Here is a 15952-nt window from a genome sequence, read left to right on the forward strand (position 1 = left end):
TAGCATGTTTATTACCTCTTACCAATTCCTATAATATGTATAGAGACTCTGACAGCTTTCTATATCATTATAAATAGTGAATAATGCGGGCTTCCCTTTGGTCATGGGCTGCAATTTAGGCTTTCTGTATAAAAAGCGTTGACCACCTCTTTATTGCACACAGTGGTATTCTACATGTAGGGGCTAGGTTTAGTGGTCAGATTCGGATTAGATAGAAGTTAACACCCTTTGTACTGTCTGGGCCTATATTGTGAAGGCCTTCACAGGGACAAAATCAGGACTAGAGTCATCAGAACAAGAGCAGATCAAAGGATTACAATAAAAAACAAACTATTTGTAATTGTACCTTTTGGGGTGTATCTGGGGTTAAGGATCGCCGGCAACACAAAACGCACAGCTCCATCTTCCTCTACAGTCAATTCTCTTACATATTTCAGGGTGACCTCGGCCTCCAGACCAGGAGGGAGATTCCCAACTCTACAGCTAAAAATATCTGCCGAACTGTCATCTTCTTCCAAGAGGAAGGCTTGCTCACCCAGGCTGATGGCTTAATTGTAGGTTTTGTGAGCCTACAAATGACAGGCAAACTTGTTACTGTCATGTAAATATTTTGATGGCCTCTTATGTGAAATTAAACGGTTTTGTAGGTAAAGATGAAGGAGAATTTATTTTTTCAGATCAAAGAACAAACAGTTGCATATTACTATGCCATTTCATCATTATGACCAAAAAAAAGTATCAAAATAGAACAAAATGCATTGAGCCTGATATATTAAAGCTCTCCAAGACCAGAGAAGAAAGACTATCATAGATAACCTGGGTGATCCAGCAAACCTGGAATAGATCTGGTCCAGGAATGAAAACATTTGCCAACTAATAACAAGTTATATTTAGGAAATCCATTTCAGGTTTGCTGGATAAACCATGTTCTTTCATGACAGTCTTATCTTCTTATAAGACTTATAAGTCTTGTAGAGCTTTATTAAACATTGACATTTGTAGAAAAGTTTAATGAAACAATTTAGAATTTATAATCATTTCTCATCTTGAATATATTCTGATGAGTTTGTTTTAATTACCTCCTCCTTCTCCTGGAGCTCGGCTACAATGGTCTTCCCTTCTATTGTGGCCTCAAAGCTGTAGACGGCAGAGTCTTCATCCATGGGAAAGACAAAGACCGCTTCCACCGCCTTCTCCTCCTTGTTCTTATACTTGAGAGTCGCCGATACATCCGCCACAAATCCTTTTACCTGGACGTCTACCCAGATCCCCTGCAGAGGAACTGCACACACACAAGAGAATCAGAATAAAGACTTGTACCTTGTTTGGGAAGAGCCTATGGCAAGTTTGGCAGGCACCTATGGCAAAGTGATGGCAGGTACACTTATATGTGGACTCCAATTCAACTGAAGACTAGAAAACCTGTGCTGTCATTAAAGGATTAGAAGAGTCATCACCAGTAGTCGTAAAAATAGAAGAAAGGGCACTCTACCTGCCCGCCCCACTACACCTCTGCCTATGTGTCACTCAAAAGGGAAGAAACTTCCTCCTGAGTGACATCATGATACCAGAACTCACACAATATCCCATCGCAGGTCTAAGCCTATGATGGGAGAGTGGGTGGGTTGTGTTCAGACAGACAACCTGCCCACAGCCCTGAGCCTGCAAATTCAATACGGGAGACATGGTCTGCGGCTCTGGCATGTGCGCCCCCCCCAAGTGGGGTCCTTTCCCTGACACCCCGGGGGGGGCATACCAGCCAGAACTGCGGACCACCAAAGCATCCTTTGCAAAAATCGAGTGTCCAATTCCCGTAAAAAGTGCCCGCTCCACTACACCGCTGGTTGTCACTCTTGTTTTTTTCTTCAGATGTTCCCAACCAGCACATGTCCATGGCAACAGAGCTACGTTGATGGCCCTTACTGTTTCAATCTAGGGCTACTGATCTGAAAGGACAAGCATAGTCCAGCTGACCACTGGCAAACTACCATGATAGTAGATACAGTTGTTTGGATTGTTCTGGTTGGAATGGAATCCGACTTGGATTTCAGCTATCCTGACCTTGGATTTCAGCTATCCTGACCTTGGATCAGGACTCGGAATTTTAGCAATCCAAGTTCCAAACTGAGGTCAAATATAGTGCATGTAGGATATCATCCAATGGCAAGTGGCTTCATCAGTAAGCTTTCCTTTGTAATGTACAGAGAGTTTATGTCGGTGCGGCCCTCCATGGTGAAAGCACGGCTAAATAAGGCAACATTTTTGCTGCTGTGCTACTCAATTAGATAGCAACATCTTGGAGCATCTAAAACGGAGAGACCTGAATTAAAAACACAATGAGGCAGACTGTGCTTGCCATTTTGTTCTACTGTGCATGAAATGAATGAAATAGGGTCAGCTTGGAGCATCTAATAGGGAGAGATAATATTGTAAAAGAATAATAAAGTGGCAGAGAGTGCTTGCCAATATGCTTTTTTTCTGCTATTACTAATTAGGGACAGAGATCAGTTTAAAAACATATTAAAAAAAAACTATAACAGCCGCAAAATCAGAAAACAGACAACAATAAGAAAAAACTATTTGTGGCTGTTTAGAAAAATTAAACTGCAGAGTTCCAGTTATATGCGGGCAATTTCTTTTTTAAATGCTGCGTAAAAATTTTCCTAACTGGAGGTGAATGGAAAATGAATTTAGATTGATCTTATGCTATCCAAGGGTTCTACCAATGGCTCTGGCTCTTGGTGATTTTGACCCAACAAAACATTTTAAGCCTTTCTTTTAAAAAAAAGGTGGGGGAATGCAGTTAGGATGTCCAACTCAAATTCCTTACTGTTCCATCCAGCATAGGTTGAATAGATTTTTATGGTCCCAGAATTTAGCAATATCTCTACAAATTGCTAACAGTTTGATACAGCAGTCCTGTAACTAGAGTATTATGTTTAAATTTTCAACATATGTGGTGACAGGGTTCCTTTAAAAGTACACAAGTTGAGCTCCCTATCTTGCTTTATTACTTTGATTACTTAAATTTGAACAAGTATGCAGCTCCAGAAGTTTAGAGAACAGTCAGTAGTATTGAAAGAGGATTCGAAGAATTCACTTTAATAAAGAACACAGGTTTTGTCTTCCATGTATTTAATCCTCACAAATATAGAATATGGAATGAAGAATATGAATGTGTAGGGAATCCTTCATATTTAATAATTTTCTGGCAAGTTGAGGTGAATCAAATCCAACTCCAGATCTGAAGACCAAAGATTGGCATGACAATCGGATATATGGCATCTACAGAATGAGATGTCACCAGCTGCAGACTCCATATGTCATTCATAATGAAATCCACCATTGCTTATACACTCACCTGGCTGGCTAGAAGCCAAAACGATAAGTCCACAACATGAAAATAATGGCGGCATTATTGCAGGTTATCTGAAGGGAAAAAACAAGTGTCAGATTTTAAAGCTGCAGCCTGTGTGACAAATTATAAACTATCCCCATATCCTCCCTCTTTACTTATTGCATCAATATGTCCTCTACTGAACAGGCAGAGAGTTGGGGAAAGCTGTGCATTCAGCCAAGTCTTAGTTACCTTCAGCCTGTGTTGACCCAAATCTTTGATACTTCCAGACAGGGTATCGGGTGACTTTTGTCAAGTCATTTTCAGCCTGTCTCTAGCCAAGCCTTGGCCATTATAAGCTTGTGTCCACCCAATTCTTGGCCATCATTAGCTTGTGTCTAGCCAAGCATTGGTCATTATCAAAATGTACACCACCAAGTCTTTGCCACCATCAGCTATTGTCTACCCAAGCCTTGGTCATTATCAGCCTGTGTCTACCAAGCTTGGTCATTATCACCTTGTGTCTAGCCTAATATTTGCCTCTACAAACCTGTGCCTAGCTAGTTTGTTATTTTCAATCTGTTTCCAGCCAAGTCCACTTGCTATTATTGGACTGTGTTCAACTAAGTTTTTACCAATTCAGCCTAATCTGTGCGAGTGTCAGCCTGCCTGTAGCGTAATTTTTCCTACTATAAGCCTGCGCTGGGGACGAGGCCAGAAAATGGTGCCGAGTGGACATGTTCTGTAAGAGCTCCCCATGGACCTGCTTTACTTTATTAGGCTACAACTCACATAGATTCTCCACACACAGCCTCAATAAACATGGAAAATCTAAAAACTTTAAATTTCTGCCTGCGGTAACCATCAAATCATTCCTTCTGTTGACTTCAGAATCTCAGGTCTGAAGCAGAAAGTCTTCACTCCTGATGCCTCAAAAATCCCGCCATTTACATGCTGCTCCATCAGGACACACTTGGCGACTCTCCTGCTTTGCATACATCCTCAAAGCAGGATTTCAGTCCTTCAGGTATTCCAGAAGGCACAATGATAAGGCCACAACATGAAAAGGAAAACATGACCTCCATGTTTGCAGACGTAAAGCAATAGTTGAAGTATGAAGTTGGGGGTGAATTCTGACCTTACCGCGGCCTTGCACAAGATGGAAGAAGCAGAGACTGGATGGACTGGATGTCTATGATCAGGGAGCTTCAGGATGCTCACTGTAAGTTATCTTTTGTATAAAATTCTATATTTTATAAAATTGAAACCATGATAAATAAAGGGAGGAGAAGTAATCCCTGCATCCTGGGCCTACCCAAATCAATGAGATCTAACCAATTGGAAGTCCCCCTTTAGAAAAAATTTAACTCTATTTTGGGTCTTTCTCCTACACTCTATGCTCTTGACATTTTGAGTGCATAGGATACCTCAAGCCAGCGCCTCTGAACTAATCCACAGACATTTTCAGTAAGTATGAGCGAGAAGGCCTCTGACAGTCTAGCAAAAATTTCCTCGAACTTCCGGTGGGTTAGCGAAATTTCATCAAATCGATTTGGCGAATTACGTTAAAGTCAATGGGCCAACTTGACTCTGGGTGGGCTCTGGGACAGAGCGTGGACCGCATTTGTACCTGGCATCTGGAGCTGGGTGTAGTGCATCATCAATGACAACCAGAAGTGTGTAATACAATTTTTGTTAATGGAATACTAGGCAGGTGGCAGCAGCAACAGCAGGAGGAGGAGGCGGTGAACCCTGGGACAGGGCGTGGACGGCATTGGTAACTGGCATCTAGAGCTGGGTGTAGTGAATCGTCAATGCCAACCTGAAGTGTTTAATGCAAATATTGGAAATTTGTGATTAAACGAAGACCAAGATGTTTTGTGAGCCTTCACTGTTGCTGTGGTCTGTGGTGCCAGAAACGTTAGGAAGGTAGATGATATTGCTAGTTTGCATCATGAAGTGGATGACATGAATGCCAACCCTCAATCTTACAATACTTGGCTGAAAAATTAGGCAAAGGCAATGGTACCTATCAGTGTGGCAGTACTGGGGGTTTTCATTTGCAGTTGTTGGTCTCCTGGAAGCAGCAGAAATGTAAAGTAAATTGCTAGCTGGCACAATGGCAGTCATGACACTGGCAAAGAATGCCATCCCTGGATGTTGCGATAACTAGTGAAAAAATTCAACCGAGGCAGCCTCAGCAGACAGGGTGTCTGGTGATAGGCAGCCACAGACTCAGCACAGGAGCAGTGCGGGTTCACAGAGGCATCTTGGTTGGCCTAGTGAGTCCTTGTGTCAGCCAATCAGTGACATGTGGAGGAAGATTTCAAGCCTGTTGACCAACGTAATCATGCACCATGCGCTTCATCCATTCTCGATGGTTATGCCCCTGCACTTCACTTGTTTGAGGTGGCCGCATCAGGTTTCGCCAGGCATCCAGAAAATCCCCCTGCCGTGGCCTACACTTTTGGAAGCAGGCATCCTGCTGCCACTACTGCTGACGCTGCTGCTGCTTCCGCAGCTACAGGAGGATATGGTGGAGGTGGTGTCTGCCTGAGCTCCCTGTGTGGAATGTGGTGCGTAGTACTCCTCACACAGCCATTTGCATAGTATTCTGCAATACTGCAATACTATGTCCCCATTTATCACCTGTGGTGCCCAGAGATCGTAGTGGAACTGCAGAGGTAATCTGCAGTTCGTCTCCATTGTGACGTCACGTGGGAAACTGAACTGCAGATTACCTCTGCAGTTCCACTATAATGTCCGAGGACTACAAGTGATTAATAAGGACTTGTCCCCATTCATCACCTGTAGTGCCCTGTATTCTTGGATAGAAAAACTCTTTCCAAGAATACATAATAGAAGGACAGCGCGGCAACAGCTATACTAAGTAATAGTTGATCTAATAAAAAATAATAAATAATAAAAAATCTTTGAACTTTTGGGAATTTAGAAGGATCAAACTAAAATGTCCCTGGGTTGAAAGATGTGACTTATCTAATTTGCCATCAGGAACCAGATTAGTATCACCCATCAATAAAAGAGTATCTTTAGTGTGTGTAGCTATCACAATCAAAGGATGGATTTGGTGAAGATTAGGGGCATAGTAGTTCACAATTGTAAGCTCCATGTCAAACAGAAAGCATTTTGTTCATTGACAGGGCATATTTTTATAAAAGGTTATCCAAACCCCTCTCCTCTTCTCTTGAGGACAAGCTTGGAAAATCCGAGGACATTTCTTTTAGCAATATGAAGGCCGGGAGAATTGTGAAAACCTAGTTTCCTGAAAGCAAAGAATATTCGCCCTCAGGGAAGCATAATAATTAAATGCTTTCTTCTGCTTTTGTGGGGAGGTAAATCCCTGTACATTATGGGTTACAATTACACAGGTCCCAGCCATCACCGATAGTCCCGGGGGAGAGAAACTGCACTGATGAGAAGGTTAATATATATATGATGCAGGCCTTTCCACCAACCATGAGGTATACCACAATATAGACCAAACTGTAATAGAGGGTAATACAAAAGAAAAAAAAAAAAAGGGTAAAAAAACCAAAGGACCTATGCCTAAAGGTCTTTACCAAAAGAGCCGTCCTGCTAGTAAGCATTGCCTAAACAATGCGTAAGGCACTCAGCCCACCCAGGCAGGAGCTGCCTTACTATAAAACATCTGGCAATCAATAATATAAAGTGAAATGCAATCAGTAACATTATATCCATGGAGCTGTTCTAGCAGAAGCAGACTGACATTCTTAGACAGAGCATATTACTCATCATAGTAGAAGAAGGGGTGCAAACAAAATATTGCAGAGAGAGAGAGAAGAGGAAAAGAAAAAAAAAATTGATTTAGCAAACCCAAAAGAACAAGATTCATGTAAAATCAGTCATTGCACTATGGTGCGCTACTAGTAACATTAGCATTCAGCTTCATATTATTGCGTATTGCCGACTATAAAACATCTTGCAATAATTAATATAAAGTGCAATCAGTAACATCATATCAATAAAGCCTGTTCTAACAGAAACAGACAAAACCCCCACTGACATTATTATAACAGAGAGCATATTACTCATCATGGCAGAGGAAAGGGTGCAAACAAAATAGTTGTCAGCAAAAAAAAAAAAAAAAAATTAAAATAAAATAATTTAGCACACTCAACAAGACAGGATTCATGTGAAATCAGTCATCCTCCTAGCATGTGCACTATGGTGCGCTACTAGTGACATTAGGATTCAGCTTCATATTTTTACGTATTGCCCACTATAAAACATCTCTCAATCAATAATATAAAGTAGAGTGCAATCAGTAAGATCAATAAAGCCTGTTCTAGCAGAAATAGAGAAAACAGCCACTGACATTATAACAGACAGAGGATATTAGTCATCATGGCAGAAAGAAGAATACAAACAAAATACTGCCTAGTAAAAAAATATATATAAATAAATAATAATTTATCAAACCTAACACAACAGGATTCATGTAAAATCAATCATCTTCCTAGCATGTGCACTATGGTGTGCTACTAGTGACATTAGGATTCAGCTTCATAGTCTTAAGAAGAAACATTATTACATATTGCTAACTATAAAACATCTCACAATCAATGATATAAAGTGCAGTCAGTAACATCATATCAATAAAACCTATTCCAAGATCCTGTAGAGTAGAGAGGAACGGTCGCAAGGCTTTCCTTCTAAACCCCAGGTCCTTCCCGTTTCATGCGGCTTTCATAATGGACTCCTTGTGTTTTGTGGAAAGTAGGTTTTATAAGCACATCTCTTGGGGGGACCATCAGCTTTCTTAGGGCCCAAAGCCCTGTGGATCCGTTCACATTCCAATATGGACAGCATGGTGGCTCAGTGGTTGTCACGGATAACAGGGAGGGGAACAGAAAGGTAAAACTGAGAACTAGGCCTCCAATCCCTATGCAAAAGGGAATGGTCACCCCCTTGCAGACACCCTAACCTTGCCCTAACTCCTGTCAGTATGAATATCCTCTGATGGTGGGAATGCTCATACACAGGAACCTAGGCCCTACTAGCCCTGTATAGCCCTAGCAGTAGTGTCTGGCTTGAGACTACTGGTTCCTTCCCTTATGAAAGACCCGGTGTCTCCCTGAGGCCTAGTAAACAACAAAAGAACCACAAAATACCAAAAGTAGTTCAACTTATCTTAATAGCAAATAGAGCAGGAACTCTGGAGAGGACAACACACCAGCTCTTCACATCCCAGCAGTGAATATCAACCGCACAGCATGAAGTGTGAGGCCAGACTAAATGGAGGAGCAGTAATGACCACCAGCTGCAGCTGATACAAGGGGAGTGCTCATTACAAACAACAACACAGAAACAAGTAAAAACAAAGAGACTGTCAGATAATCTCACATGCAGCTTGTCTCACAGATCTTCTAACCTCAGTCACGGAAGGGACTGTGACAGTACCCCCCCTTCTACGGGTGGCCCCCGGATACCCAGGACCGACCTTATCCGGATTAGCCCTGTGGAAAGCTCTCACTAGGCGACTAGCATTAACGTCGGTCGCTGGAACCCACATTCTCTCCTCCAGACCGTACCCCTTCCAGTGAACGAGATACTGGAGAGATCTACGGAGAAATAGAGAGTCCAGTATCCTGGCAATCTGAAATTCTAGATTACCGTCCACCATGACGGGAGGGGGAGGCAAGGAAGACGGTTCCGCTGGTTCGACGTATATCTTCAATAGTGATTTGTGGAACACATTATGAATCTTTAACGCCTGTGTAAGTTCGAGATGACAGGCAACTGGGTTAATAATGGTTGAGATCTTATATGGACCAATAAACCTTGGACCCAACTTCCAAGAAGGTACTTTTAACTTAATGTTTCTTGTGGACAGCCACACAGAATCACCCACTCTTAGGTGCGGACGACTCACACGTCTCTTGTCAGCCATACGTTTATACTTGTTGCCCATCTTTTTTAAATTATTTTGGATTTTCTGCCAAATAGATGACAAAGAAGAAGAAAATCTTTCCTCTTCAGGAATGCCTGAAGTCTCAGTACCAGAAAATGGGCCAAATTGTGGATGAAACCCATATGCCCCAAAAAACGGCGATTTATCAGTGGACTCCTGCCTACGGTTATTTATGGCAAACTCCTCCTGATTCTCTGAGACAAAACATCTCAAATAAGTCTCCAGATTCAGGTTGGTGCATTCAGTCTGTCCATTTGGCCTGAGGATGAAAGGCCGAAGAGAAGGACAATTGTATCCCCAGACGAGTGCAGAACGCCTTCCAGAATCTGGAAACAAATTGAGTCCCCCTATCAGACACCACATCCGTGGGAATACCGTGTAGCTTCACAATGTTATCGACAAACACAATGCAATAAAGTGTGACATCTTACTGAAGCGATCAACAATCACCAGAATCATGGTTTTTCCTGAGGAATTGGGCAAATCTGTGCTAAAATCCATCGATAAATGAGTCCAAGGTCGGGATGGGGTTGACAACGGAAGTAGGGATCCAGGAGGCCGAGTATGTGTCACCTTAGCACGAGCACAAGTACTACATGCTGACACATAGCCCTCAACACATTTACGCAACCCCGGCCACCAGAATCTACGAGAGATGAAATCAACCGTGGATTTGTTCCCAGGGTGTCCTGTAAGGACTGTACAGTGGTGTTTCTCGAACACCTTATGTCGTAATTCGTAAGGAACAATCAACTTCCCCGAAGGACAAGAATCCGGTGCATCTTCCTGGGCCTTCAATACCTCTGCCTCAAGATCAGGATAAAGGGCGGATATTACTACCCCTTCAGACAATATCGGACCAGGATCTTCCAAATCACCCCCCCCCAGGAAAGCTACGCGACAAAGCATCCGCCTTGACGTTCTTAACCCCGGGGCGATAGGTGACAATGAAATTGAACCTGGTAAAAAACAACGACTATATGGCCTGTCTTGAGTTCAGACGTTTAGCCGACTCCAAATACGCCAGATTTTTGTGATCAGTAATTACCGTAATAGGGTGGATCGCTCCTTCCAACCAATGACGCCATTCCTCAACTTAATGGCCAGCAACTCTCTATTACCTACGTCATAATTTTTCTCTGCATTAGAGAGTTTTTTAGAGAAGAAAGCACATGGGCGCCTTTTACTAGGTGAAGGACCCTGCGATAAGACTGCTCCTACCCCTACTTCAGATGCGTCAACTTCCACAATAAATGCTTGTGACACATCTGGTTGCACCAGTATAGGAGCAGAAGCAAACCACTCCTTATCAGCTGAAAAGGCTGGTAATATGCTGCATAATATGATGGCGCTATATAAATACTGTATAATAATAATAGTAATAATAATTCCAATCTGGAAGCAAATCCTGTAACAAATCAGCAATATATGCAGGGAGGTCAGCTATGGACTCTGGTATTCCTCTGACCCGCGCATTAATCCTCCTGGTAGTAATATCATGATCATGAATATTAATCACTGTGATGGCATCATCCATCTTTGTTTCCAGATCATGGATGCGGGCCCCCAGCTCCCTTATTTCTTTAGTAATGTTTAAGGAAAGTTTATCAGGGGTCTGTGTAAGCTCAGACTGCAGAAGTTGTTTATTTCTCTGCATCCATGGCTTACCTACGCACCGGGCATGGAAAGAACAGACCCGTCGCTGGAATTCTCTCCTAATAAAGCTGCTGGCGAGGAAGGAGGGGTCTGTGTGGAGGAGGTCGGGGCTGCCATCTTGCCTGCCGTGCCGTGTGCGGCTGTGCTGGAGTCTGAGAATGCGACTTGCCAGCTGCTGAGGACTTCCCCATCATTGCCTGAAGGATGGGAGGCAATGCGGGTGAGGACTAGGGCGCGAGATGTTGGCGGATGGAGCGTGCAAAAGTAGCTACATGCCTCGGGATAGTGAAGAGCCAGATCAAATTGCAACCATCTTGACTGGCTCTTTTTCTGTTTTTTTGATAGATAGCAAGTGATATCAGAATAAAATATCTGTATTATTTTGGAGAGTATGACAGTAGCATGAAAGACTGCACAATCTGTATAATTCCAGATATACAGAAGGCTCCTAACCTGTCCCTGCCACAGCGCACTTCTCTCCCCGCTTCTTTCTCTGACACAGATCACAAGATGAAGTGACTAACCCCTCCCTCCTTCCTTGTATATATGCCTGTGCTCAGATCTCCCCTGATTGGGCTGTTGGGCCTTGCTGTGCATTCTTGGAGCAAGTGATTCGCTCCCTGCCACGTCATTCCCGCCCCCCGCATTTTCCCTCAGGCGAGAATAGGACCTCATGGCAAATTACAAGACCGTTCTCGCTTAAATGTTCGGTAAGCAAAAACGGCCCGATTCGCTGCGAGAACAAACTTACAAATCTCGCTCACTCACCCCTAATTATCAGCCATATCCACTATAACACAGATAAGGTCACCATTTTGGATAAACTCAATTCCTCCTCCACTATTGATTTTGAAGCAATTTCCATTACCATCTTTCCGGATTTAGCAAAAGCCACCTTGGACAGATGCTGGGCTCTGTGCCCTTCACTGGCCCTACTGAATGTGACTCGATCCAGCCAAGAGTTTGCCTTTATCAGACTATATCCCACTACCCTCTGTATCCAATCTTCACCAGCTATAGCCTGCGTCAAGTCTCCATGTTTACTAATACAGTTTTTTTTTACCATCTGGCAAAAAAACCCGGATGCCACTATGCAGCTTACAATTACACTCTATTGACCCTTCTCCTTCAAAGCCAGCTTGTCCTGCCCCATCAGTCCATCAAAGTCTCTTGAACCTCCTATGGCACCCATAGACAAAAACTGGCCCAAGCTTCCAGATTCTGAGAATGCACATCATCATGCACAAAATGTTTGCCTGTTTTTTTGGATATACTGCTCATCACAAGAAAAATTCCCTTCTCAAGCACCCAAAAGCCTTGTTCAGGGCACCAGGAGGAGGCTCCCCTAGGTTCACAAAGTGCCTCTCCTATACCAAAATTACCTATACCATTCAGCTCTTATTCCTGGACCAGTTTTTTGGGGCAGAAGGCTTTCTGGATTCTGGAGCAGCAACAAACTTTAAGGATCAGAGCCTACTTGCTAAGCACCAGGTTTGGCTGGTGTCCCCAACGAACCCAATTCACATTCTGGCGGTCAATGGTCATTTCAGAACTTATTTATTTAATGACCAAGCCACTTTCCTTATCAGTAGGCATTCTTTATTTCCAGAATTTAGAATTTTAGCCATGATTTTTTTTTGTCAATCAGCTTCTACTCTATAATAAATGGGATGGAACACTCTCTCCAGTAGTGGATTGGCCTTCTGGTAACCACCTGTCATTGTGTCCTTCCTATCATCAGAACTGCCTGGCTTGGCCTTCCTAGACTCTACTGGAATTTTGCCAATGATGTCTCCATGCTTCAAGTGGAGACTCTGCCACCCAATTTTCCTTATGACTGCTCCACCGAGCTCTTTATGGGATTCATTCCATTCTCCTGACCGTGCATATCCCTTGTGCAGATCTGAACCCCCAAACTATGATTGAGTAAATCAGAAAAAATCTTAACCAGGTTTTCATTTGTAAGTTCTTAGTTACAAACATGCCCAATGTAAGTAAATGACCTTTTTTCTGGGCCAGACCGTTTGGGCAGAAACCTTTCTGGATTCTGGAGCAGCAGCTAAATTTTATTAATCTATGCACCAGATTTGGCTGGTGTACCAAAGAACCCCCATTCACATTTTGGTGGTCCATCAGTAAACCTTCTTTATTTTGAGAGTGGCTCAATATGAAAAGGCTGAAATGATATTTAAAGATAATCCATTTAAAATTGCTTCATATTCAACAGCTTTGCACATTTTTGCCACAGTGCACCTATTGGTTCCAATCGCTGTGCTTGATCACTCATTTCACGTTCTGGTTTTGTACACCCCGAAATTTGCAGCCCAAGAGCAACCACTCGGATCCAGACAGCCCAAAAAAACGAATGAGATGTAAAACTTCCCTATGTAATCTAAAACTCAATATATTTTTGTACTGCAATTGTCAGTAAGGGTTAAAGAAAGACACAAAACAGACAGGTACTGCTTAATTAAATGCAAAAACTCATCTTTATTGGATATGTACGAAATTCCAAAACAGTAACAGTTCCAAAAAGCGACGTCACAAGGCACAGTTTACCGCAGGGAGTGCCCATTTTCATATCATCTAATTGGATGAGTCAGGTGGGGAGAAAAAAGCTGACATTTTATTAAATGTATCCAAAAAATATCAGCACACAATTGTATATCCTAATTCACAATAATTTACTATTCTCAATCAGAATGTTACATGACCATTACGAGCTCACATTAGTCCTTGTCAAAACATGCACCAATTATTATGATATTATATTTTGTATATTTCCACCTGTTGCCCTTGTCATCATTTGTTGGGGCAATAATATTATCAAACAGGATTTATATAGCACCAACATATTACGCAGCGCTGTACATTAGGGGTTGCAAATGACAGACAGATACAGACAGTGACAGGAGGAGGAGAGGACCCTGCCCTGAAGAGCTTACATCAACAACCATCATTTTCTTTTCAACAGGTGAATCCAACCCATATAAGTAAAGAAAGGAGGACACAAGATGATCACAAGGGCACCGAGCAGGTTGGTTATACAAGTCCACCCGTATAGTATAGTTTAAGTCCACCCGTACATCCACAATTCAATATTCCAAATTCTTGTATATAATTTGTTAAAAGGTAACTTAGTTAGCTCTTAAGTTTTAACATCAGAAATCCCAGCAACTCTGACTACTGATGTACAATTCATACATTCATATGTACAATACATACATATTACACCCACATCACCCATAACCTGAACATGCAATATATAGAGCACATGTGCAATGTATTTGGTACCTGTGACAGTAAGTTCTGTCTGATCCCTGTGTTGCTGTTTCTGCAGTGCTGGGAGTGTGAGATCTGTGCAAAGTCACTGCTGGTAATGTCTGTCTCTGTGTGTATCAGCTGCCTGTGGGAGGAGAGGAGGGAGCAGAGATAGAAGAGGAATATTACAGGATCCAATACACTTCTTCTTGTTTGTCTGCTTTAACTGCAGTGAGCAGCAATATGCCAGCAATCCATCTGTACCATCCATAAACCGGTAACAGGATACCTGTGCATCACCGTATACCTTGGAAAGTTAAAGTTAAACTCCAGATCAAAGTATTCTTATAACTTGGGGTTCCACTCCTCAATACAACGGTTAATTGGACCTATTGGACCTGATTTATAAACCTGGAGAAGATAGACTATCCTGGGAGAACCTGGGTGAGCCAGCAAACTGGATTGGATTACTGAAAATTCATGGATCTTTGGTTTGCTAGACCACCCAGGTTCTCCCATGATAACCCGAATAATCTTCTCCATTCATATTAAGCTTTATTATATAAGGCTCATTGTCCAGGGCAGGGGTGCCCGCACTTTTTAGGCTTGCAAGCTTATTTTAAAATGACCAAGTCAAAATGACAATAAAATGGCAACAATAAAAATGCTAAACATATAACTATTTAAATATATACAGAGTACGACACAGAAGTGACTGGAGCTAATGAGACATTGAATGGCAGAACATTGCACAGACACTGCACTACAAGACTATAGTGACAGGAAAGCTACAGTTCACCTGTCATTGGAGAATGACGTGCTGCACAAGAGTAAGAACTGCTAATCTGTACAAAAGTATCTTGGTAATTCAACCCTGGAGGAAGTCCTTCATATTGGGTAAAGCAGGTTTACAAACCCAGTAATCAGCATGGAAATGATGGAAGCTCCCGGTAAGGGGCAGAGAAGGTGCAAAGACCTAGGAACTCATTAAAGAGATGATGGGAGCTCCTCATAATGGGCACAGCAGGTTAACAGACCCAAGAACTCAGTGCCAGGATGCAAGAAACCTCTTATCATGGGCACAGCAGGTATAAAGACCAAGGAAATCAGCACAGGCATGGTGGGAGCTCTTCATATTAGGCAAAGCAGGTATACAAACTGAGGAAATCAAAACAGGGATGGTGGGGACGTCTCACAATGGATGCAGCAGGTATACTGACCCTGGGACTCAACACAGGTATGGGTAGATCCCCTCGTAATAAGAAGCAGCAGGTGTATCAGGAAGCTCTCATTTGTACACAGATGCATAGATCTGGGAATTTAATGCAGTCATAATAAGAACCCCTCATAATTGGTGCACCAGGTGTACAGACCTGGGAACTCAGTACAGAGATGGTTGGAGCCCCCCAACCGGCATAGCATTAGTGAAAACTTGGGAACTCAGGACAGAAATCTAAACAACAGAAGAAACAGGAGGTTTGCAATTTCCACTAAATTCTAGTAAAATATTAGTTTTGGGGGAACCAAGCCCCCAAGAATTTGAAGGATTTAAGTGAGCTGTAGCCTGGAATCCCAGGACCCATCTGCATTCTGCAGTGAGATCAGCAGGACCAAAGCCGGGGCTACCATGGGGAGAGTGAAATCTAAAAAACAGACAACACAGGATCAATGAGAAACTGAATTTATTAATTCTGTACATTATAGGATCAGATACTCATCCATCACAACACTCATATCATAATGTT

The 15952-nt window shown here is 42.5% G+C and overlaps 1 protein-coding gene across 1 annotated transcript in view; it reads right to left on the minus strand.

The window, feature by feature from the left end:
* Nucleotides 1–14598, minus strand: part of LOC140332319 (von Willebrand factor A domain-containing protein 5A-like) — a 50071-nt gene extending 35473 nt beyond the window's left edge. The window contains 4 exon segments of the mRNA XM_072413584.1: nt 347–569; nt 1080–1282; nt 3362–3429; nt 14241–14598. Coding sequence (XP_072269685.1) covers nt 347–569; nt 1080–1282; nt 3362–3416 — 481 coding nt within the window. The 5' untranslated portion in view covers nt 3417–3429; nt 14241–14598.
* Nucleotides 14599–15952: the final 1354 nt, after the last annotated feature.

This window comes from Pyxicephalus adspersus, chromosome 6, assembly GCF_032062135.1.
Source record: "Pyxicephalus adspersus chromosome 6, UCB_Pads_2.0, whole genome shotgun sequence".
Classification (NCBI taxonomy): domain Eukaryota; kingdom Metazoa; phylum Chordata; class Amphibia; order Anura; family Pyxicephalidae; genus Pyxicephalus; species Pyxicephalus adspersus.